General features: G+C 39.4%; 3 protein-coding genes across 4 annotated transcripts; 2 read left to right on the plus strand and 1 right to left on the minus strand.

Annotated features, from left to right (window-relative positions):
• Nucleotides 1-581: 581 nt before the first annotated feature.
• Nucleotides 582-2,632, plus strand: Ssadh (succinic semialdehyde dehydrogenase). Its single transcript, XM_064689544.1, has 3 exons — nucleotides 582-852; nucleotides 948-1,225; nucleotides 1,288-2,632. Exons 2-3 carry the CDS (start codon nucleotides 956-958, stop codon nucleotides 2,521-2,523), a joined length of 1,506 nt encoding a protein of 501 aa, XP_064545614.1. The 5' UTR covers nucleotides 582-852; nucleotides 948-955; the 3' UTR covers nucleotides 2,524-2,632.
• Nucleotides 2,633-2,736: 104 nt separating this feature from the next.
• Nucleotides 2,737-25,865, plus strand: Npl4 (nuclear protein localization 4). Of its 2 annotated transcripts, none has more exons than XM_064689531.1 (8): nucleotides 2,737-2,875; nucleotides 3,754-3,987; nucleotides 4,047-4,216; nucleotides 4,514-5,042; nucleotides 5,101-5,299; nucleotides 5,373-5,533; nucleotides 24,966-25,381; nucleotides 25,446-25,865. In XM_064689531.1, exons 1-8 carry the CDS (start codon nucleotides 2,861-2,863, stop codon nucleotides 25,600-25,602), a joined length of 1,881 nt encoding a protein of 626 aa, XP_064545601.1. In that variant the 5' UTR covers nucleotides 2,737-2,860; the 3' UTR covers nucleotides 25,603-25,865. The 2 variants fall into 2 exon arrangements, with proteins under 2 accessions (XP_064545601.1, XP_064545591.1); XM_064689521.1 differs by lacking the exon at nucleotides 2,737-2,875 and adding an exon at nucleotides 3,457-3,678.
• Nucleotides 8,063-10,185, minus strand: LOC135435813 (uncharacterized). Its single transcript, XM_064693033.1, has one exon. It carries the CDS (start codon nucleotides 10,141-10,143, stop codon nucleotides 8,149-8,151), a length of 1,995 nt encoding a protein of 664 aa, XP_064549103.1. The 5' UTR covers nucleotides 10,144-10,185; the 3' UTR covers nucleotides 8,063-8,148.
• Nucleotides 25,866-26,125: the final 260 nt, after the last annotated feature.

Genomic DNA, 26,125 nt, shown 5'->3' on the forward strand with positions numbered 1-26,125 from the left:
ATGGCTGCCGCGCATGGCAAACGGCATCGGACAAACAAGTGGCGCTGTCTGCAACAACATAAACAACGCGTTGTTTCCCTCGCGACGGCTTGAAATGGGCAGAACGCTACTTTCTTTTCCATATTACGATTTTTAAATTTAAAAGTGCGTTAGCCTAACACGGACACAAGCTGAGTGCTGTAAGACCAAAGTACGAAAATAATTATCGGTTAGCAGAGCATGTTTTCGGTTAACAGTACATCACGAAGGCAAACAGAAATTACTAATATTAACATAAATCTAAATGTGAGAATGTAAGTCGATATATCGATATTTTAGTTGTTCACATGTAGCCAAATAATTAGAGATACCGCATTACGCTGGTCTATTAATCTTTGATGAGAGTGCAACTGTGACGTCACATGGATATCAGCAAATAAGGTGTAAATGACGAAAGATATATATGCAAATAAATATGCATACATAATTGTAACAAATAAAAAAAAAATACTAACAGTCATGTGAGTTGGCTTTCTGCAGTTAATCTCTTATTGAGCTATAGTTGTCATAAATTGCTCTTAATTTGTTTCGCTTAAATTGTTATTATTTTTTGCAAATTTTCGTTAAAATCATGATTTCGCATACTATACTCGAGTCCTTTATAAGGTTCAATTGAGTCTGTGACGTCATGTGCAAATAGAGCGCAAAAGTGGCGCACTTGTTGACGTAACAATCTCTGCATTCAGCTGTGTCCACTCGCTGTAATCAAAATCAATTGAAACCAATCAAATAGACAAAAGGCCGCTAAACAAATAGAAAAAGCGGAGAAAAGCGCAGCTATCAGACGAGTGAGCCCAAACTGTTCCATATAAGGTGAGAGATAATGATAATTGATAAGCGGCAATCGCTTGCCGCTAAAAACAAAAAAAAAAAAAACAATGTTAACATTGATTTGTTGCCAAATGCAGGCTAAACCATGTTCCGAAGGCTTAGTACATTGAAGGTCAGCAGAATGCGCGGTTTCTCAGCGCTGGTGCAGACCAAGGCATTGGTCAATGGCAATTGGATTGATTCCTGCAGCAGGCAAACTTTTGAGGTGAAAAATCCCGCCAATGGACAGGTGATTGGCCATGTGCCCGATATGACAGTCGAGGATGCACAGCAGGCGATTAATGCCGCCAAGCAGGCTTATGAGTCCAAGGAGTGGCGCTCCCTAACCGCCAAGGATCGCTCAAATATGTTGAAAGTATATAATTGTCATATGGATGCACCAAGAAGAAAACACTAAACCCTGCTAATCTCTTCCAGAAATGGCACCAGCTCATCGAGCAGAATGCACAGGAAATCGCCGAAATCATGACAGCCGAGTCTGGCAAACCCATCAATGAGTCTAGGGGCGAGGTCGTCTATGGCAATGCGTTCGTCGAGTGGTTTGCCGAGGAAGCGCGTCGTATTTATGGCGAAATAGTGCCCAGCGGCCAGCCAAATCGTGAGGTGATTGTCATGAAGCAGCCCATAGGCGTGGCTGCGCTGATAACACCCTGGAACTTTCCGTTGGCCATGATAACACGCAAAGCGGGCGCTGCCTTAGCCGCCGGCTGCACCGTGGTCGTCAAGCCCTCAGAGGATACGCCCCTCACAGCACTCGCTGTTGCCAAGTTGGCCGAGCAAGCGGGCATTCCTAAGGGCGTCATCAATGTGGTGACCACCAAGCAGGCCGCTCCAATTGGAGAACTGTTCTGCAAGAGTCCCGATGTACGTGGCATTAGCTTCACCGGCTCCACGCAGGTTGGCAAGCTGCTCTTCCGCAACAGCGCAGATGGGATTAAGCGCGTCTGCCTGGAGCTCGGCGGCAATGCACCGTTTATTGTCTTCAATTCGGCAAATGTGGAGAAGGCGGTGGATGGCGCCATGGCCTCCAAATTCCGAAACTGCGGACAAACTTGTGTCTCGGCAAATCGTTTTTTTGTGCAGGAGGGCATCTATGATAAGTTTGTGTCGCAGCTGAAGCAACGAGTGGAGGCGCTCAAGATTGGCGATGGCAAATCTGCAGATGTGCAAATTGGTCCGTTGATCAACAAGATGCAGTACGACAAAGTAAGCGGCTTTGTGGAGGATGCGCGCGACAAGAAGGCCAACATCATAGTGGGTGGAAAGGGGCTGCAGGAGCTTGGCTCCCTCTTCTATGCGCCCACCATAGTCACAGATGTGCCAACGTCGGCGCATATCTACACCGAGGAGGTTTTCGGACCCGTTGTGTCCATCATCAAATTTAAAGATGAGGCGGAGGCAGTGCAAAAGGCAAACGACACGCAACGTGGTCTGGCTGGCTATTTCTACAGTGAGAATCTGCAGCAGGTGTTCCGCGTGGCTAAGCGTTTAGAGGTAGGCATGGTGGGTGTTAATGAAGGCATTATCTCCGCACCAGAGGCTCCGTTTGGCGGCGTCAAGGAGTCGGGCGTGGGACGCGAAGGCTCCAGGCATGGCATCGACGATTATGTAGATATCAAGTATATATGTATGGGTAATTTAAAATATGATTAAAATACCCATTGCCGCACGCTATAGCTTTAAGTAGCAGTCTTCCACTAGCAAAATGCTTGTTTGTTGTAAATTCTAATTAAAAATATATGTAACAAAATGTGCACAAAAAGTACGTAGTTTTGAAAACAATTTTCAAATTAACGTTTTTTCAACAAGCAAGAAGCGTTTTACAAAACTCAGCTGTTAACTTAACAGTGGTGCTAAACCATTTAACAGAGTTTGGTATTTTGTCACGTTGATTATTAGGCACTTGTGAATTGTGTGAGCATGGTCACACTTAATACATATTGTCTATACAAGTGCTGCTTTGCTTCCAAGTGCAATTTATTTTGAAGCAATGTCTGATAAAATTGTAAGTAAATTCCTTATTGGATTGTTGAAAAGTGCTTATTGCGGTGCTTGGCAGAGTTTTTCAATGTTGCACAGTGTGCATGGCGAGTCTATATTAGCCCCGCGTCGCTGCATATGCTGACTGTTCAAAACGCCGGCATATGAAAAAAATTGCAACGCTTTGTTGTTGCAGCCGCAAAATAAAAATAAGTTTTTCCCAAAAAACATAGAATTCGGTGATTGTTTAAAGCGTGCAGAAAGTACATAGCGTAATTGGCAGTCTGGGTGAGGTTGGTGAAAATTCGTTTCCACGGCGACGCCAGACAGACACGACGGCACGGGGACAGACACTTAAACAAAGGTACAATGACTTGTAGATTTTGCAGCCAAAGCAGCGAACTGCGCATTGGTTGGAGGAGGGGTTGGTGGTTGAAGGGGGCAGGTGCGGGTGTCATTATGTCAGGCAAGTGGATTTTGTGACCATGGCAGTGCAGCTTGTTCTCTTTTTGGCACAATTAACACATTTATTTACATTTTGTAAATAATGCCAAAATATTTGGTACGGAAATTCGTTTTGCTGCTACAGTCGAATGCGCGCGTGCATGTCGTACAGTGCAATACGCTGAGATCCGGCCTTTTAGGCTAAACTAAAGTAGCGCAAGCTACGCTTAACAACAATAACAAGCGCAGCCGTTTGGCCAAAACAACACCAAGAAGAACAACATGGCCAGTGCACCGCTGCTGCTCGAGCAATTCATCTATAGGAAGCGCAATTTTGTCTATGCCTTTGTGCGCCATCGTCTCTTTACGTTATGTAAACAATCGGTGTGATCGAGCTTTATTCGATTTTAATTAATTATATTAACTAATTTATATAAATATATACTGATCGGTTCACAGCTAATACGCGTGCAGTCTGCGGAGGGCATCAAACGCATCGAGATCTCGCCAAAATCAAATCTTAAACAACTTTATGACAGCGTACAGAACGCACTCAAAGTCGATGGCTTTGGTCTGTTCATGGAGCGCAGCTTTGCCACAGAGCTGCAAGCAAATGGCTCCCAGCTGGTGGGCAGCATGCTCAAGCATGGCGACATGCTATATCTAAAACAAATTGCGGGCACTTCATCACGCGTAAGTTTCCCTATAATCGTGAATTTATTTCATAAATAATCAAATTTGTCAACTTGCAGCGCACGAGCACCACAGCCATTGAGAACTTGTCATACAATAGCGCTGCCAAATTGTCCACAGAGAAGCTTGGCAACAACGCACGTTCCTCCATTAATGTGATCGAGGATGAGGTTGATCTACAGTTGCTAAAATCTGATGGCACCATCAAGCGTGAACGCGATAGTAAGCTGTAAGTGCAAGAGAGGAGGCTCGGAAAAAGCTGATAGCGATAAGTAGGGCTCTACTCTGGACATGGTTATTAAAATTTACTGATAGTTTAGATATTAGCTGAACGGAAATATATGTTATAATCTAAAATATTTAAAGGTTGAAAGGAGAATCCAGTAAATGCCTACACAAAACGGTATTCAGCAACATAAAATGAATCATATAAGCTTTTAATGAGCTGCGTTGAAATGCATTGAATTTTAACATTATTTCTAAATTGTTTACTTATTCGTTTTTTATTCTCATTTATTTGCCCCAGTTGCCATCACAATGCCAATGGTCGTTGCGTACACTGCTCCCCGCTGGAACCCTATGACGAGAGCTATCTTAAGGATCACAATATCAAGCACTTGTCGTTCCACTCATACATACGCAAGCAAACTTCAGGCATGGATCATGGCAAGTACTTTGTATTCGATGACATCAATTGCCGCATCAAGCCCGGCTGTCGGGAGCATCCTCCGTGGCCCAAGGGCATCTGCTCCAAGTGTCAGCCGTCGGCCATAACGCTTAATCGTCAGACATATCGTCACGTGGACAACGTTATGTTTGAGAATACCAAAATAGTGGAGCGCTTCTTGAACTATTGGCGCACCACGGGACATCAGCGCATGGGCTTGTTATATGGCACCTACGAGCAGCATGCGGATGTGCCTTTGGGCATACGCGCCAAAGTGGCGGCCATCTATGAGCCGCCGCAGGAATCATCACGCGATTCGATTAACATCTGTCCAGATGAGGGCGCCGATGAAGTGGACGCCGTAGCCAAAGCATTAGGTCTTAAAAAGGTGAGTGCCTGCACAATTTTCGGTTTAGATTTATTGATGAATTAAATTCATGTAACAGATTGGCTGGATCTTTACGGATCTGATTACGGAAGATGCCAGTGCGGGCACTGTTAAACAAATACGCGGCATTGAGACACATTTTCTCACCGCTCAGGAGTGCATATCAGCGGGTGAGCTGCAGAATCGTCATCCCAATCCATGTAAATATGCCACAAATGGCACTTTCGGCTCCAAATTTGTGACCATTTGTGTGACTGGTGAGTGTTAGATCATATAATATCATTATACAGCTTGTACATATACTATATTCTTCCTAAAATCTCTAAAAAGGTGATCAAACCAAACAAGTGCACATGGAAGGCTATGCTGTGTCCGCTCAGTGCATGGCTCTGGTGCGTGATGATTGTCTGATACCCACCAAGGATGCCCCCGAATTGGGTTATGTACGCGAATCGACTGATAAACAATATGTTCCAGATGTTTTCTATAAGGTATGTGTCATATTTATATATAAGATACCCTAATATAATCAAATTGGTGATTGTAAAAGTGATTCGTTATGCAAAAACAGAACAGTTTTCTACTGATATCCTCATGTTAAAGTCTAGCTACATTTTGTTCTCTAAGAATTTCATGTTGGTCTCAAATCGAACTTTTGTTTTTTTGAGGATTCAGGAAAAGGTACATTGGGTCTTTTTCCCCTTAGATAACATGTTCATAAAGAATGCATTCAATGCAAATGCCTGAATATATTTTAGACAAAAAACCATTGTACTACGATATTGAAATGTTGTAATGTAATCTGTTGACATAACTAGATGTAGAAAAACAAGGATGCTGCCTTTAAATCAATTGTTGGGCTTTTGAAACGAGTTTAATGTGCTTTTGCACCCTCACTTACTTTTTATAATAAATAAAGACATTTGCTGGGACAACATTTATTGAAATCTTCAGCTTTTACATTTTTAATTGTAACACATAGAACTCGAATAACTGTTTTGACTTTGCTTTACGCATATATGCGTGTATATATAGACATCAATAACTTTCAAATTTTTATTTTTTTATTATTTGTATTTTTGGCACATTTTTTTGTGTTCCAAACAACCGTCGCAATATCTTCGATTAGCTGATTAGCTTTGTTAATGTCAAATCGAAATGCTCAATTTTTTGTAGTTTGTACGGCTCGTCAATGCTCCGAGACCCTCTATGTAATTCACCGGTACGTGGGGGAGTCGTATGCTCCATTTGCAGATATAAATAGACACTTAAACATATACATTCAGAGGTTAATACTTTTCGATATTTTGATTATGTTAATAACATTTCAATTGTAAATATTTAAAATGTAAATATAATTGCATATAAATATAATTGTATGTAAATATAATTGTATAAAACGAACATAAGACAAAATGTAAAAAAGTCACTTGAAGTGAGATTAATTGAGCTTGAAGCAATTAAATTTAAAATCTTTTCAACATAATTACAGAATAAGGCTGTCTGTTGCGTTTCTCAATTTTATATCACATTCCAAATATCCGACACAGCGTTAACTTTCATTTGCATTCAGCATTTGCCAATTGTAAATCTCCTTTTTGCATTTCAAACTTTTAACATATTTTAAGCAATATGTTTGGGATTCTTCGTTTCTGCTATACGTAACAATTTTCTTCTTTTTGTGGCTCTTTCGAACTATCCTACGATTGAATTTAAATATCTAACTTTATAAAAATAATTTTTGAAATAGATTACTGATAAAAACTCTAAACAATTAAAATAAGGAATAAACTGAGGAATACAATGTGTAGTATAGTGTATGTTAGTGTATATTAGGAATATTGTAATTTTGAATATGATCAATATTTGTATATAATTATATCCTTTTTTTTTTACTGTATATTTGCGACTAAAATGTCCTTTTCAAGTAGTTTAGCTCTTGATTACTTTCAAACTTGGATGGTTTTAAGTTGTTTTGACTTAGTTTAAAAGAGTTTTCTCATAAATATTTTGAATACCTTTGTTTCACGGTCTTAAAGTGTTGCTCAATTCAGTTTTATGTAGTTTTCCACATTGATTACATTAATATTTTGGTATTACTGTATTGTATGCATTGTTGTTGTTGACCAACTAAATTCTTTCCGATATATTATAATATTCAAATGAAATTGAAACACTTTAGATGTGCTTAAAATAGATTCTTTTTTCAGATCTAAAGTAAAGAAATTCATAGATATTCGTTAGATCTGTTGTTGCAAACAATTGTTTGCAGAGAATGTAGTCAGCATTGAGTCAGATTTATCGATGAATGTTTCAGCTTCAAGAAATACAGTTTTGTAGTACTTATAACTAATATATCTTAGATTTAGTTAAACTCTAACTTTGTTGCAATCAATTTCTTTGTCCAGGTAACTCTTTCTCAAAATTCTAATAAGTTTTCTTTGCGGTAAATACGCTTGTCTGTACTTAATCTTGTTGCTGTCTTGCAGATCTTGTGTCTGTGTTTGTTTGTCAATATTGTTTGGGAATAAATATGTTTATATATATACATATATGTATGTCCCTGTAAATATTTCCCTTTGAGATGTCATTAAAAATGTTTTCATGTATATTCGAAAGTTTTTCTCAAAATGTTCACTCAAGTTGGTTTATAAAATGATTACAGGGTATCAGTCGAGTTGGGCCGACCTGAATGTTTATATTGTTGTCAAATTTTGGTTAAATTCCCTTTACAAAAAAAAATAGCATCCAAAATTTGCGTGTAGTGTTATTTCTTTGATGCATTTTCATAAATTTTTGTTGGAAAACGCCTATCAAAAGATTTTTCTTATTCAAAAAAAAAAATTTGCTGTATGGATTATACACATATATATTATACACACATACATACATACATACATACATAGAGAGATATTTTTTATATACACTCTTAAGATATCAACTTTTGCGGGCTGTCATTTTGGCCATGCTTTATATATCGTTTTATAATATGTTTCTTAGATAGAACTCGTAGGGTTGTCAATAATTTAATTTTTCTTAATTTTCTATAGGATTAAGCAGAGTTGATTAAGCAGGGTGCGGGGGAGGGGCTGTCACTAACAAACATTTAGATTCCGTTGCGGCGATACTCGCCACAATTCTTGATAAAGGTGCACATCGCGGGCCGTTTAGTTGCACTGGCCGTGCTGGCTATCCTGTCCAGCACATCGATCCCATTCACAATGAAGCCGAATATGGCCGTAAAGGGGAGCCTCTCATAGAGCACCATGCGAAACTGGCTGCCCACACATCCACTATTATCGTGACGCTTTTGGCCACGTCGCATGCCCACTGCGCCGCGCTTCGCGGGCAACCCAGTGCCATCCGGTATAAAGAAACCACCATCGAGGGCGGCATAACCGCCACGACCATTCTGTAGCTCAAAGTCGCCAGTGATAATGCTCTCATTGCCCCAGGCCTGGAATACGGAGCAGCCCCTATAGCCAAAGCCACGCTCGTGCAGGATCAGGGCGCGAAAATTCTCGGCCATGCGCGGTGCGACATCGTTGCGCACCTCGATGAGCACACGACCCACTGGCTTGCCATCCATGACCATGTCCAGATAGTAGATGGGATAGCCCATGGAATTGGGACGTCGGGTTAGCCCCACTTGAGCAGCTGCGCCAGGGGCAGCTGCAACTGCTCCTGTGGTGGCTGCAACTGCTCTTGCAGCAGCTGCAGCTGCGGATGTGCTGGGCATATCAAAGTCAAAATTGACGCTTTGTGGATGTGGCTCTACTGTCAGTTGCAAGCTTTGATTGCGCTGCGTCATGCAGCAAATCGAATTGGCAGGCTGTGCCACATCTTTGCGTTGCTTTACTGTGCGCAGCTGCTCGTCCAGCCGATTCAGCCGATTGTGAGCCGCCGGATTTCTGGAGGTGTCGCTGCTGCTGCTGCTGCTGCTGCTGCTGATGGAGGAGCCACTGATTTCCTCCCACAATGTAGACATGCGATGGTGATTGAGCCGCACCAACGGCAACCGCCGCGGCTCCTCCACCTGCTCCTCCTCCACCAGATCTGCTGGCAACAGCTGCCGTTGAATGGCCCACCAGCATTCATAGATGCAGTAGTTGGTTAGTAGGAGTAGCGGCGGCGGCTCCACTGTAGCTGGCACCGATCCCAATGGCGACTGGCGCAGCGACATGAGTTGGCGATGCAGTTGCTCCAAGTCCAGCAGCTGGAGGCCTCCCTCCCGGATGCTGGCACGCAAACGACACTCACGATAGATGTACAGCATCTGCTTGTGGAATTTCTTGCACTGCTCCTGCAGCTCGTTCAGCAGACGCAGCAGCTCACAGCGCGTGAAGTTTCCAGGCATATGCATCTGCAACTGGTCTGTGACGCGCAGCCACCAGTTGTGCATGTGGTTTACGCGTAGAGTTGGTTCATGCTGCAGCAATTGGCGCTGCACTTGCTCCTGCATCTTGCCGCAGGCATCGAACACTTGGCGCAACAGCGACATATCGCCCGCTGCCAGCACTCCGACATACGTGATGCGCTCCTCAAACGTGTACAGCTCCTGGCAGATCAGGCGACGCAACATTTCGCACATGTCCAGCTGACGCGTCGTCCGATGTTCATGATGTCCGGCATCCACGATGCAGGCGCGGCACAGCATCTGCTGACAGGTGTAGCACCATATCGTATGGGGCATGGCATGGAAATTGCAATTCTCGTGGACGCCGCGCGATTGTCTATCCAAACCCATCTCATTCTGCCAGTTGGGCCAGGCTGAGTTGGTCAGATTGCGGTAATTCGACTGCAATTGTTGCTCGTGCTGCATCTGCAACATGACCATGCCCAGCTGCAAAGCCGGCAGCTGATGCAGCATAAACAGCAAACCCTCATTGGTCGGCAACGAACCAAAATCCGGCATCTGCGTCTCCTGCTCGCATTGGGGACATGTCACCTTCAGGTAGACGGCCAGCTGCTCCAGACAGCCGGCGCAGTAGCTATGCCGGCAGTTAAGCTCCTTGGGCAACCTTGAGGCATCGCTTGGGTCATACATGCGTCGACACAAGCTGCAGCTGAGCAGCTTTTCCAGTGGCCTGGGTAAATCCATTTTTTGTCTAGAGAGGCAGAGAGAAAGAAGGACTTTAATAGTTTCAAGTGCACAGCTAATGCCAATTAATTGGACTGAGAACTGCCTCCCACATCCAAACCCACCCACACGCACGCATCCAACAAAGGACATTCAAGCATCAGCAGACAAAATGAAACGATGCAGAGGCCAATTAAATATTTATGGCAATATTTCTACGCAGTTTTGTAATGGCAACTGGCAAGGGATTATTTGTTATTGTTGGCATATTATAATAAGCTAAGCTAAGACAATGCACTCAAGCTAAAGCCTGGCACTTGAATTCAGATCCACCTGAAGGACTGGCGCTTGTGGAAAGCGCATCTAATGAGCAATGCCATTATTATCTCCTTTATCCACTTGCAGTAAGTGTACTACTAAAGCTTTGAAGGATTCATTAGAGATTGTTGAAGTTTATCGCAATTACTGATTTTATATGTAGATCCCATCCGAATGCGTAACTCTTTATTATATTGCCTGCAAACGGTGTTTAAATTTTTCGATTACAAAATACATTCGAAAGCCGTTTATCGGTAACTCATTTAGCCAGTCACACCTGTTAACAGCGAGCGCTTGAATGTGTTGTCCCATTAATTGTTATTACCTCTTCCTCTTTTGCTTTCGCATAATAAAGGTAATTCGCGATATAGAATCAACCGCAGACAAACCAAGTACCTTAAATGCATTTTTTTTCTTAATAAATGCATTTCATGGAATTTAACAATACTTCCGTTGGCCACAATTTTCTGATAATCCTTAATGAGCTTGGTCCCAGGTATCAACGATAAACGAAGTTCAACTGTATGTAAAGTTTCTAAACTTTCTGTGTAAATTTCAATTTGCCCCACGGACTTCCTCTCTGTTGCACCGAGTGTGTAAATACAATTAAATAACTAAAAACCAAAAGCAGTCCACAGATTGATCAGCATTTTGTTGCCAAGCACAAATTTACGACGGATGTCGTGAAAACTTTTAAGGCCCTGCCGTGTCTGTGTCTGTGTCTGTGTCTGTCAACGATTTTCCACAAACTTTGTAAGTTTATTCTAAGGCTTACAATGATATCTTAGCTTTTGGTTACTTGTAGTTTTAATGCCACTTAGTTTTGACATTCTAGTAAATTACTTCCCCTTTGGGTAGCTTTATTTGATAAAATTGCATTTGTACTAAATATAATCAACCGTATGAAAAAGACTAAAATGTTAGTTTACCATTGAAAACTTTTCCAAGTATTTACGTGTGATAATGAAAATAATTGAAAGTCGATTGGGTCAAAGGCGTATCACGTAAAAAAACAAGCATGTACACACGCACACATGCACACACGCACACATGCACACACGCACACATGCACACACGGAGACACACACAGAAAAACCTCATTGTTGCAATTGTCTCATCGATGCCAATATTCTGATGCAATTTTGATATTTTCCTGTCGGATTGATGACATTCATATGAAAGGGGACAAGCCAGCAGGAAAAACAAGTGCGACCAACAGATTCCGAGAATATATCTCATCGAGTGTTGCAGTTCATAAGAATTGTTTGTATCCCAATGAATTCCTAGAAACATAATTTGTAATATGAGAACATGCCCAATCGAAAGTCTATTAATAAGTACAACAGAATTCTCATTTGTATTCGATTTCAGCGGGCACGTGGCAACGCAAATAATGCACCTAATTAAACACTTTTTGGTTTGTTTGACACTTGACACCTGACCAACAAATACACAGACACACACGCACACGCACACCCACGCACATAAACCTTAAAAGGTTGACAAATGTTGCGTAAAAAGCGGACACTTTGTGTTCACCTGTTCAAACAAAATGCCTCAACACCTTTATTGAGCTCCTCTTTTTTTTTTAAAGAAAAGGAAAGCATGTTTAGCTATTACGATTTATCAAAGAGTTTGTACGCCTTAAATATTAAATATATGAATTGTATAAATATTAAATATATACAAAGAATTCGACTTCTCTATATGCCAACCCTCTGAGATAAAAATTCTATTTACTGCTACTGAGCATTTCGTTCAGTCAAGGATTATATGCTAGCCCCCCCTTTTTTTTTTTGTTTATTTTTTCATTTGTAAATATTTTTTATAGTGAATTTTAATATAAAAATTGTCTTGGTTTTCTTCTGCTTTACGTGACAGCCGGGCAGCGATGCGGCGAAAAATGAGAAAAGATTATAATTTAGCAAGAATAGATACGCAGTGCAATAAAAAATGATGCATGTCTGTTCCGACTCTCGATGTTTAGTATTAAATTCAACTTTTCAGGAAAGTTATAATATGCTGCATTAACTATATATATATATACAATCCTAGCTAAATAGCGCATAGAACTGCAAAGTAACTTTATTCGCAATGAATTTAATTCGGTTTTTTTTCCATTTTTTTTATCTTCTTTTCCTTGCGCTTTGGTTTTGTGCTCTTTTGGTATCGTTTTGTTATGCTCTAATGCCCACACAGTTTCCTTTTTTTTTCCTCTTTGTGTACGAGTGGTATCAACATGTTGCTGCTATTTGCTTTCATTTATCTTCTTCTTGTCTCTATCGGCACGCTTTTTCCAGCTGTTTTCCTTTTTTTTTTTTTTCAGTTTCTTCTTTTTGTTTGCCCCCCTCTGCTATTGCTACCGAGAACTATGCAAATGCCGTAAACAGCAGCAAATATTTCAGCACGTTTTTATGTATTACGTATACGCCCCATTACCGCGCCTTTTTAACACAAATTGACAAATTGAAAATATGCTTTTACTGCCCATGCCATTGGCATAAATGCATGTTGATGGCGACTCTCATTTTCTTTGGAAAGACTTTCTATAACCTTTTCAAAACGAATATAAGTTATATGGCATCAAAATGACACAACAGAAAGTTAAAGCGAGTTCAAATATCTAGAAATTATTATGCCCGCTGTCAAATATTTATTTAGAGCTTATCAATTTCGATTCGATAGCTTTTACGCGTCTAAAAGAACTTTAATATAAATATTTAAAAATCTAGAATTTGTTTAAATGTCATAGAACATTTCGAAGTTAAGCCGAAATTAGCAATCATAGTAACTTTATATACACTAAATGTCTGTGATGTATAGCTTAGGATAATTTTATTTATTTTTCTATATTAATTTTTATATATTTTAGTTCATGGCCTCGAGCCAGTCCGGAGTTTAGTTTGTTAAAAGCAAAAATTAATTTTATTTAAATCTACATATACAATTTTGGTCATTTCTATTTATTTATTTATTTCTTATAATTTATTAATTATATATTTTGTTTTGTTTTTTTAATTTATTTATCCGTTTACTAGCTTTTCTTTATTTTATGGAATTTTCTCTATTCATCTATTTTTCTTAATGTATTTATTATTTTTTCTTATATTCAGTTAGATAGGTTTTATTAAATTAAAGGTCAAATTATTATAAATACCAAAGCAATATTTAGTCATGTTAGACTGATTACTTTTTAATGCAACAGTTTAAATATCCGCACACTATATACTAGCAAAGAAACCCCCTAATAGGAAACTTAAAGCCTCTTAAAGCTTTTATTTGTGCTGCCTACTTTTGGGCGACACTTACTTAAAGTCAAGCGAAGTCTGGCACAGCTCACATTTTCAGGAATTTTGTGCACGACACGCCAAGCTCTGGCACTTTGGCACATCTAATTGGCCAGTAGGACAAGTCAGTTAAAAAGAAAGAGACAGGGTTATATATACATATATAGAGTGAGATGGAATGATAACAAAGGACGAAGTCTTCTTTAGAAAGTGTCACCTATTCAGTTAAACTATGTTGGCCTGGCCGTTTGTTCAGAGATAACAATAAAATTGTTGCCTGTCGCCTGCCGTCGGATAATATTGTTTAAACAAACACGCACATGTACACACACAGACGCACACGACACACACACGAACAATAATTTGAGTGCGCGTGGGCTGTGTTGTGGTTTATCTGAGCTGATAATAGATTTGTCTGCCTCTCTGCCTCTCTCTTGTTCTCTCCTGCTGCTTGCTCTGTTTTTGCCAATTTATATATCTGGTTGCAAGCTTTTGCATATCGCTCATACGACGCGTTGCAACGAGCCTGAGCTCATTATAACTTTAAATTCATTAAATTAGTTGCAAAGTTTATTGGATGCGTGGCTTATTGAAAGGCTTCTCCTGGTTCAGCTGAAATTGCCGACATATTTTTTGAGCGATAGTTCAGAAAATAGTTCAGGTTCATTCGAATACAAAAAATTGACTAAAATTAAACTTTAATTAGAAAACTTTTTAGCTACAGGTGCATTAAAAGTTGTCTCACATTCATGCATTTTCAGTTAAGAAGATAGTTAACTCGAGCTCGGAAAGTTCTTGGAAATATATTATTTTTGAATATAAATTTAAATGTAATATTCTGTCTCAGTTGAAGCTATATTTTAGTATGTGTTAATTCAACTTTATATTTCGTAGGATTTAAAAATAATTTGGAAAAGGATTTTACTCTAACATCTTTGGGAGCTTTCCTTGAAAATACAAATTAAAGTAGAATACTAAATATATTTGCAGTTTAGGAAATTGAATTCGATTTACAATGTGAATTGATTTCCCGGAATTTTGGCGGGATTTAACTGCAGTTTGCCGAAATCTGAGCGTCTATGTAAATTGAAACAGGAAGCTTACATCCTGTGCGGTAAATGGCGCTGCTCTGTCATGTTTTATGTGCTATCCTTTCACTTGTACCTTAATCAAATTGACAGCCCCGTCCACTGATGCATGTTTGAAGCATTTCAAAGCATATAGTGTGTGGGACCGGAGGCTACTCGAATATGGCAAAACTTAAGCACGTGGGCTTAAACACGCTCGCACGTGCAACTCCCCAACGAATCTAAAAGTTTCGCACAAATACCGTGAAAAAATGTTTTAAATGAAAACAATATCAACAACGAAAAGAAAATCATGATTCATGTTTTTCGCAATGCAGAAAATGTGCATTTTTAACACATGTTGAAATATTTGCAAAGACAAGAACCGATTTAAAACACACGAGGGGAACAGGCCAGCCCCCACAAACACGCACACTCATTGGTACATACCCGCAACACACACACACACACACGCACACACACATACGCACACACATAAGCACACACACGCACACACACATACGCACACACATAAGCACACACACGCACACGCTCACATCACCACGCACCTAACTAAGCTGCTTTTGAAGAATTTTTTAATGCAATTTTTCCTCTGAATTATTCAGCGTTATTTTTTTGTTTTTTATTCTGTGGTGAAGCTCAATTGATAGACAGCTGTGTCAGCATTGAAAATATAAATACAAGCCCATTTATAAATTCGATTATTATATATAAAGTTCTAGATGGATATTAACAGACGAGTTGTAAAAATATCAGAAGTGCAAATATATACAAATGTTATGTTATGTTTGTTAGAGTCGGCCAGTTTGGACCAATAAGAAAAACAAACATTACATCTGATAGCTGTCTGTTAAGGGTATTCAAGCTAGGGTGCTATGTAAATAATATATTCTGGTTTATTTTTCTATTGATTGCTAGCATTACGAACATTAGGAGCTATACTAAATCTTGGGCTAGCAAATTGAAATCGATACGGAACTTAGGGCTTGCTGTGCGCGTGTTGTATTTGTTATTGTTTATATTTCAGTTTGGGTTTTGGCTCATTGTCATTGCCATGGCAAAATTATTGTGCTTCCTCTTAATATTAATTCATATTTCCCAGCTTGTCTGTGTGTGTGTGTGTGTGTGTGTGTGTGTGTCTAAGCGTCTTGTGGCATCCTTTTCAAATATAAAGTCGCATTGTGTCACCTTCTCTCTGCCGCTTATTTGCATCTTTCGCACTTGCTCAACTTCATCCCAACTTCATCCCCTGTGCCAGCAAGCCGCGCACGTGGAATAAGGTCTGCCGCAGCATATGCATATATTCTCTATCTATTTAAAAAGCCTCGGAATATTCTAGAGTACGCACTTACGTACACTTTCTCAAGCGATTTCGGTTTCGCTTGTGAACCCATTAAATAATTGACTGATGAATGGCAGCAGGTGTTGATAGGTTAAGTTAATTAGGCTATATTCATAAAAGGTCCTGAAATTATTATTTATTTATTTATTTTTTTTCAAATTTGTTTCATGGGCTGAAATCACAATTTTTTACTTTTTCAAGTTTATTTTAATTGTAAAAAATATGAAATTTATTCCTGAATTCTAAGCTTTAAAGGACTATACATAATTACGAGAAAAAAATCCAAACCATATTTTTAAATGAAATCTCTTAAATTCTTAATAATCACTTTTCTGTTTTCCCATATTATCGCATTATCGCTTACAATTATTCGAAAAACTATTTTTAAACTATTTATAACCTGGTGAAAATTGTAAATATTGTAAGTCTCCGTTTTTTAAGGACACATTTCCACATTCCTTTTTTTGTTGTGGTCAACTGGCACAATCCGTCTATTCAGGACATCCATCAATATTTACGTCGATTAGCACTAAATTTGACAGATTGACTAGCGCTAGGATTTAAGGGACATTCAAATGTGTGGGTCTGTGTGCGTGTGTGTGTGCGTGTTCCTCGCCTGTGGCCCAGTTTACGTTGGCCGTCATTTATCAAAAATCGCGACTGCTCGCAAAAGTATGCTAATTATTTGATAACAAGACACACGCAGTGAATAAACGGTCGACTTTACAGTTCGACTTGAAGGTCCTTTGGCCAATTCGGAAAAGCTCTCTCTCCCACAGATTTCGCCAGAATTCGCCCTTACCTTTCCTGAAATCTAATGGCTGAATAATGAGGCAATGAACAATAGCTTGGGGGAAGGTAGGAAAGAAATCAGATAAATGTTCTAGAAATCTATTAACCAAGAATCGTTTGGTCCTTAATGTATTCTTTGTTGTTGTTCTACAAGGATATGGTCAGAAAGGAATGGAATTGGCCAGGACAGTGGCTCAAAAGAGTACGATTCGCAAGAATACTTTCCGGTTGTGGTCTTTCTTTTATCAACAATGGTGTTTTTTGAGAAATAATCAATTACTTGCTTTACTTAAAGGGGCTTTCATTTGTGGAAAAGTAAATTGAATAGACGCATTTCGAGGCAATTTTCTCTCTGGTCGAATGTGGCCAACCAAGCGTTAAAGGCAAGAAAATATCTAAGAACTTTAAAAACTCCTCTTTAAATCTGTCCCATATTAATATCTGTTAATATTCTTTGCATATTTTTGTTCCAATCCTGTCGGCAGTTTGTGTACTTCAATATATTTTCCATATTTGTGTTAAAGTAAATATGGCATAGTTGACGGATACTCAAATTATTTGCATTCAATAATTTCAAATGAAATACAATTAAATGGTATCATCAATCGAGACAATGCGAAATGCATGCATTTATTTGAAATTTACTCAATATTATGGGTCCAACAAGCAAAAGAGAAAACATACATACACAATATATGTATATATATATATATATACATATATATTGCAGTCGGGTGCAATCGTTTAAAGGCCAATGAAAGCCTTAAATACGCTACACACAATATTAATTTAGATATATCCGCCTTTATTCCAACTTAGGTCAGCCTAACTCTAAAACTTTGGAAATATAGATTTTTCTTAATTTCCACACCCTTAGTCGGCGTATAATAAATAAAGATTATAATCATATAATTTGAGTACTTTTTCTGTTGCGAGTATTAACGGATATTATTCCAAGTTTTAAGAAATAATTGCATTCATATGAACAGACAGACGGACGAACGGATATTGCACAAAATAAATGTACTTTTTCCCCTTGTGAGCGCGCATAAAAACAATAGGAATAAAATTACTGACCACAATATTGGCAAATAGCTGCCTTTAATTAAATTTCAGCTGAATGTCATCATTTGTGACCCTATTGTTGCCGACAATATTTATATTAAGTATATGTATACTGTGAATTTAAATTGCAATTTAATGTATTTTTATGTCAAACTAATTTAGTTTCGTATACCCAGAACATGTTAAAAATGCGTAAAAAGGGTATAGAGATTTGGGTGAATGTATATGACAGGCAGAAGGAAGTATATACTTCATGGAAGTATATATCAGTATCAATAGTCGAGTTCATATTAACACATCCGTCTGTTTGTCTGGCAGTCTGTCTGAACGTGTCGATTTCGAAAACCATAAGATATAAAGACATGCAAAAAAATACCAAATCATCGATAAATTGCCCTGTTTCCATGAAATCGATAAGAATCGGTAACGAAATCCGTCTTTTTGACCACATCTCTAAGATTTTGATAGCTTAGTGTCACCAAATTCGATATATAGTATACATATGTTAGAATGTCACTTTTCGGATAACTCGCTTCATTTCCCAAAAGTTAACCCAGTTTTAAAGGTACCATAGTCTTGGGACATTTTGATGCCATATTAATGCTCTTCAAATATCACAAATATCGGACGGTTAACACCCAAGTAAATACGAATGCATTTCCCATAGTATGGAATTAAGGAATGTATGTGTAGAAGGAAGCTAGAATGTGGGTTTGGGCAGATCGGAACTGAGGTATTGAGGGTAGCTCCTAGTCGTGCACTCCCGACTGGAGCAATCTTACTTGTGTTTGTTGGTTTGCTATACTTAAATGTCTAAAAAGGATTTATGCGCTCGAGCTTTGTGCGTTCATTATATAATATTTTAATATATTATATATAAAACGATTAAATTATTAGTTAAAAAAATATGCCACTCACTTAGAGTATTTATATTTTAAACTAAAAGCCTGTATCTTTATTTGAAGAAGAAAAAGAAATAATTTTTTTTAAACAACATGACTGCTTATTTTGGTCAAAAAATTGATAATTTGTAATATGGGTTAAACCGCTTTGACTGATGGTTTGTAGTTTTCAATAACGTTTACCATTTGCAAAAACATTAGTTCCAGGAATTCGTCAATCTGCTGTCCATTTACAACCTTAAGTTGTGTATTTGCCGGACTAAGCTCATAAGTTGCACATCGTGCTCACATAAACGGATTTGTCCTGTTTTGCATGCGTTGCCACGAGTATCCAGCATCAAGCTGCATTTCCATTAGACACAACGTGCGCGTTCCGGGTGGTTGTCTACGCAAGTGAGTTCTAATTGGCTCTCGTATAGACAATGGCAAAAACTGGGGACAGAGCCAAGGGAAGCGAGATTTATACATACATATATATTCTATTTATGCCCCACTCACAGAACTCAATGGAATTCGATTAACTTACTAAGTGACGTCCATGCTAAGTTTATAACTAAACATAGTCATGCGACAAATTTATTGCATTTTGAGCATAATAGACTAATGCCATTGTTAACAACCATTAAGGGATAAACATAAAGTTGTGTGTTCTGAATAACTGCTGAATAACTGATTGTCTAATTGGATTATAGCCACAGCGCAACTCGTGCGAGCCAAGAACAAAACGGTTCTAAGAACTTTTTTGATTATAACTCAATCGACAAATATCAATGTGAAAATATTTCACAACTCTTACATTTGATATGCATTTCACCGATTGCGACAAATCCACCCTTTAGGGTGGAAATGGCAGTCAACGGCAAAAAGTTAAATGAGTAAAAAACACTTGGCACGGGCAAAACCCGGGTAACATAACTATTTAAGCTAAGCAGTTGGTTGCATGTCGCATAGTTGCAAATTTCGGTAACATGTTTTCAAAATGGGAAGCTTACCTTTTGCTGTTACACTGTTAATATTCAAAATCAATTTGTTTCCAACAACTTGCAATTATTTCTTGCGTTTAAATTGAGTTTCAAAGTTTTCTAAAAGCAGCTTTGCTCTTGTTAGGCTACTCAAATAAACGTTTTATGCATTGGTTTTCTTTTTTGATTTATATGTATATATTCTTTGATTTGTATAAGTAGAAATTTATTTGGTTTTTGTATAAGTTAATTATTTGTAGATCGAAAAGTTCATTCAAAAGTTTTTCACAGTGCACTTGCTTGCTGTTTTTTCTTTTTTTTTTTACGCGAAACACTTGTCCGTTATAGTAATTGTAACTGTATTTTGATTTTTTTAATGTCTTTCCTTTTTATTTTTAGTTTTTGTCTTTCTGCGTGCATTTACAGGACGTAAAAGCTTTAAAGATTTTACTCTCACTTTTTGGACTAGCTTTCTTTACTTTATTGTTTGCCGATTTTTGTTGTGGCTCTGCACTTTCAATTTCCGGCTTTTGATGCTGTTGCTGTTGCTGTTGTTGTTGTTGTTGCTCTTGTTCTTCTTGTTGTTGTTGTTCTAGTTTCTCTTGTGCTTGTAGCTGCTGCTCGTAGCGTCGCGCCTTGAATGCTGCATTACTAATTTGCCAGCTGCTGGCAAAGACGCGCGGCGGCTTCGTATGGTGCCGTTGATAGGTGGGCGCTGCGCTGGCCATACTCTGTTCCGAGCCAGTTGGTGTAACCGTCGAGGAGGCAACTGCCGTCCAGAACATTATTATTGTTGTTGTGGCTGTTGATCTGGGTGAAGTGTGTGAAATGACCTCTTTCCCTCTGGCCGGGCATGTTAACAGGCGAGTATCGCACAGAAAAGCAACTAAAACGAATTTCTAGTCTGTTGTTGTTGTTGTTTTTCTTCTTCTTCTTCTTCTTACTGCTGTTGTAGTTGTTGCAGCGCTGCGTGCTGTCGCATCGCTTCGCGTGCGTTGAAGAGCTTAGCGGCTGTGTGTGCGTAGTGTTCGGCGGTTCGTTTGCAAGTGCAGTGCGAACGTAGCGCAAGGCGCTTTTATAGCCAGCCAGCAGCATGCAGAGCAAAGAGAGCCAGAGCCAGCTTTCGCTCTCTCTCTCCCTTAGTTTTTGCTGTGCGAGAGTTTGGGTTGCTTACCCTGTTACGCGCTCAATGTCAATGTCAAGTTGCGTTGCACTTCGCTTTCCGTCTGCGCCTCTCTCACCCTTGCTCGCGCTGCAGCTTCTTTGCTTGGCCTTCTATTCCGGTCAATTTGGCACGTATTAACAGTTAATTCAGCAAATGTTTTCTGTCTGGCTGTGATTGTGTGTGTGTGTGTGTGTGGGTATTTGCTGCCTGTTTGTTGGCACTGTAGATATTTCATATACTACCTGCAGCCATTGTTGCTTCCATTTAAGAAATATGCTTTGGTAACTGGAAATTGCATCCGCTGCAGCTCAACCACAAGTCCTGTGTAAGTGTGTGTGTGTGTGTGTGTCCTTTGTTTAATCAAGCAGTAGGTCAGATTTTCAAAATTGTTCATTAGATGTCTCGTGTATGTGTGTGTTTGTGGTCAGTGAAAATATCAGTAAATCAAAATGTTTGACTTATTGCAAAATATATTTTTAAGATGAAAACGAGTTGTCTTCTAGTTATATTACCATAAAAAAATTAAATTTTTATTTTAACAAATCTTTCTCGTTAAAAAAATAAAACTAGAATCTGATATAACATGGAAATCCAAGCCACAAACGGACAAGTAACCTTCATGAAAATTTACCAAGTGTTCTTGCATTTTTTGTAGTTGGCGGTTTTATATATGTACTATTTAAACATGAATGTATTAAATAAAAGGAAAATACATTGCCAGTTCTACTAATGAACATTCCTACTAGGCGGAACGCAGATTTTCTCCTAATCCTTTCTGAATTGGGCCATTCTCATATTTCCTCAATTAAACGCCGCTCTTTAGCGGCGAAAGATGATCCGTCAAAGAGAGTTTTGACTGTATTTATAAGCTTGTACTTTTGGTTGAACTGCCAGCACAATTTTCGTGGCATCTTTTAGGCGCACGTTGCAGCTAAGATGATTTTATTCTGGCCCAATAAGCACAATCTGCGTTTTAGCTATTAGTTTTATGATTCTGTCTGTGTGTGTGTGTGTGTGTAATACAAACACATGTACATGGTGCTCTATGTAAACAGTTTGCTGACTTTTGATTTAAAATCAGCAAAGGCCAGGCAACACACACTCGTTATTTAAGCAATAGATTTTCTTAGTTTCCGGCTTCCATTGAAAACTTAATTAAGCGTTTCAAGCGGAATGCGTGGAATGCGGAAAGCGTAATATATTGATTCAATCCGAGATGAGTTTATTCAAAGCTTTTCATTGGGAATTACCAATGCATTTCTCGATTGTCTGCTTGCCTAATTTAAAAAGTTTAAGGACTTGAAATTTGAAATATATTTGTTGCCTATTTGTGTATTTGTTAAATTGAAATAGCTAGAGCCATGAAATTTGATATATATGTATATATATTCTCGTATATCAGACGCCGAATGAGTTCTTACTTTTACTTTTCCCATTTATATAATATCGTTCAAAATCGATTTTGATATCCCGTAGAGTGTACACATATTAACATATCGCTTTTTAATTTATGCCATATTTATGGTCTGAAAATTGGACTATAAGCACGGAGTCCATTCAAGAGTTTATGCCCTTTAGTGTGGAGAAAAGTGAAGCAGCACGGTCGTAGTTAGAATCTTAATGGAGGTGGATTCAGAGTATCTCTCAGTCGCATTCTCCCTACTGCAGCACTCTCACCTGGTTAAAATATGTAAACGATAAACGATTTATCAAAAATATAATCATCCTGAAGGAGTAAATACAGCTCAACAGATACTAAATCGCTCTAATCGCCCAATTTGTGTCATATTTCGTTGGGTAAAGTAGAACCTAGCCTTCTTATTAGTTTATCAGCTTAGACTATCTGGCCTAATTGATTGTGACAGCCGATGTAATTCTAGATCCAACCATCTGTCAAATTCATCTTCATCGACGTCTACATCGCCAATGTCATCGATAATAAACTTATTTGTTCGAACAGATGAAGGTTCTGCCCAGCACCGTGCACTTAATTTCAATTAACGTTGCTCTGTTGCACTTAAAATGTTGCACATGCGGTCCGCTGCACCTGTCCACAAATGTATCCTGCAGTATCCTTGTGCAACGGGTGTGAGAGCAAACACGCGCCGAGATTGTTGACAGTTGCGTTTGGGCTGCTCCCATAACCACGCCTACGGTTCACCGAATGAGAAGCACACATAATTGACCACACGTGGGGTACGTAGGGGTACGTGGGGCGAGTCCAGGAACTGGGTGTCGCATGTGTAAAGCAAACGTGGGAAGCATACCAAAGCTCATCCTGTCACATGCATCTTTATTCTACCTTCAGCTGATGCGTTGGCATACTTTTTTGCTGACCAACTTTCACTAATTGCGTTGCCTGGCACCCAGTTTTTTGCGCTGTCCTTGGCTGAATGAGTGCCAAACGAATGGAAGGCCAAAACGTTCTGCATATCCGCGAAGATTCCCTTTCGGTTTCCCACTGGCGGATAATTCAATCAGTCTAGCCTGAAAAACTGTCCAGCTTCTGCCAAACAGAGTCAGTTTCAGTTCCGAAATGGACAGAAAAACCCTGCCGAATGGCATTGGATGCAGCAAATTGTATATCAAAACAAGTCAACTTTCGTCCATAAACCGATATACCCAGAGTAACACAGTTAGAGCGGGCATTGGGCCGCGCCTCTGTCTTACTTAAAGCAATACTTTTAAAAAACCTTTTTTGTATAATATTTGATTTTAAAGGTTATTATATCCAAGTCTTTACATTTTGGGTATAACTTTAACCGACCCTAGGCAATTCCACCTATTTATCGCCCAGAACTAGTTGATTTTTTCGTTAAGTGTGAAAAAAGTCTCAATTAAACTTGCAGAAACATCTTTTAAAATGTGTTTTATGCTGATTGTATATAAAGGAAAATTTTAACATAACTTATTCCCACCAATTTTTCAGTCTTGCTCGTGGAATTTTCTAAATTGCCATTTTAGCGTAATTTTAAGATGGGAGGTAACTGTTGTAATAATATCAGCTCTCTAGCGCCAACAAGCTTGATTTTCTATTAAAAATACATTTAGTGAAATATGGAGAAACATATTATAATATTTGCGAATTCAAATCCACTGATCAAAGTGAAAGTTGTTCTATATTAAAAGATTTTTTTATAGATTTAATTTTCAGCATAGTTGAAATATTTTTAAAAAATAGTATATAAAAAAATTCCTAAATATATCAAATGTAACATAAATATTTACTATAAAAAGAAGCCACATAACAATTGTATACATATTATTTCGTTAGCTTTGCACAAATGAGCTGCCAAGTACTTACATTGAGCCTGCCCAATTTGCTGCATTTGTATAGGTGTGGTGCCCACCTGTTGCATATGTGAGGGCTTGTTAGCCACAGCTCATGCACATGACTCGAATGCAGCTGACACGTTGCGGTTAAGAGAGCGCGCTCTTATCGAATCTAGGCTCTCTTTGGACTTGAACTGATTTGCATGCTAGGCCAGCTGTCAGTTTGTGTGTGTGTGCGTGTGTGTGTGTGTGTGTGTGTGTGTCTGCGCGCGATTGGCTGTTGGCCTGGCTATGCGCTGCTTGGCTGACTTTGACCTGATAACCCTGAATGTCGCTGCTGCAGCCGCTTTGGGCCAGGCCAAGTGGCTGTCTGGGTTGCACGACAGCGTCTTCTTGTTGCTGAGTCGAGCAAACAGGTTGCAAAGCTTCGGACGCGTCACTTCCCGGGTGTCGCCTGCTCGGCATGTAGGTCACTAGGACAGCCCAGCACAAAACCGAATGCAAAAAGTAAAAGCGAGCGCACCTGCGCCCCCCCTCCCCCTCCCACCTCACACTGCTCAACCCCCACCCGCAGATGCACATAAAATAAAATACAAATTCGTTAGTGCTTGCCATTTATTATTAACCGATTCTCTTTTATCGCGAACAGGAAAAGGATCAGTATGGCAACGAGGTGCAGCGCCTGGCACGCCCACTGCCAGTGGAATATCTGCTGGTGGATGTGCCCGCCTCGACGCCGCTGCAGCCGCAGTACACATTCACGGAGTACGACAAACGCCAGCCATTCCCGATTGAGAATCGCTATATTGATGGCCATCTGCAGGATTTTAATGCGCTGAGCAGCTATCTTTCGGCCTGGGCCGAGGAGGATTTCCTCGAGGCTATCTCGGACTTCCATTTGCTCGTCTATTTGTACAAAATGGACATGCTGCCGTTGCGCCAGCATATGGGACCGCTACTGGAGGCGGTGCGCGCCAAAAATCCGAACAAGGCGGACGATTTCAAAGGCGAGGAAGTCTGGAAGCTTCTCGAATCGTTGGTCCAGGCCAGCTCAACAGGCAGCGGGTAAGTTGAACGCACGCACGCACACACACACAGACACAAGCTGACCTTGGCATTTCGTTGACAGCGGCACCACCAGCTATCCGAGCGGTGCAGCGACCAGCGCTGGCGGCTCTGGCGCCGATGCCATGGATCTGGATGCCAATACCTGGACGTGCAGCCACTGCACCTTCATAAATCGCGGCGAGCTGAACTCCTGCGAAATCTGCTCGCTGCCCCGATAAGGATACAAATAGTTTACAGCGTGCTCCAGCCGTCAGCTTAGCGCGACGAAATTCTGGTGTTAAATGAAACTAAAGATTCAATCATACTTACTATATATGTATATATATATATATATATATATGTGTGTAGCAAAGGGGCAGGAGGACAGGATGCAATTGCCGCATGCCGCACGCGTTCTCTATAAATGTAATGTGTATAAGAATTTTATAAAAAATTTAATTTATTTTTAAATAAATTTCAATTGTTGAGTATATACTACAAATGTTCAATGGTGCTTACTTCCTGGCCGCCAGAAAACTCTTATTTTCAGCCTTCAACTAAAAGCCGCATTATCTATAATTTATATTTTTTATTTTTTGCCTAGCTACAGGAATCACTCACAGAAAAATATTGCCATCTAGAACGGTAACTTCTCAGATCCGTGCAGGTTTCCCATATTTTTTGGCTATATCATAGCAATTGCTTGCTATCGAAAAGTAAAAGAGATTCTTCAAGATTTCCAAAACATAGCAACCTGTGGCT

The sequence above is a fragment of the Drosophila montana genome, unplaced genomic scaffold, assembly GCF_035044405.1.
Source record: "Drosophila montana isolate Dmon_TW-CO22-7 unplaced genomic scaffold, ASM3504440v1 contig_1505_1, whole genome shotgun sequence".
Lineage (NCBI taxonomy): Eukaryota > Metazoa > Arthropoda > Insecta > Diptera > Drosophilidae > Drosophila > Drosophila montana.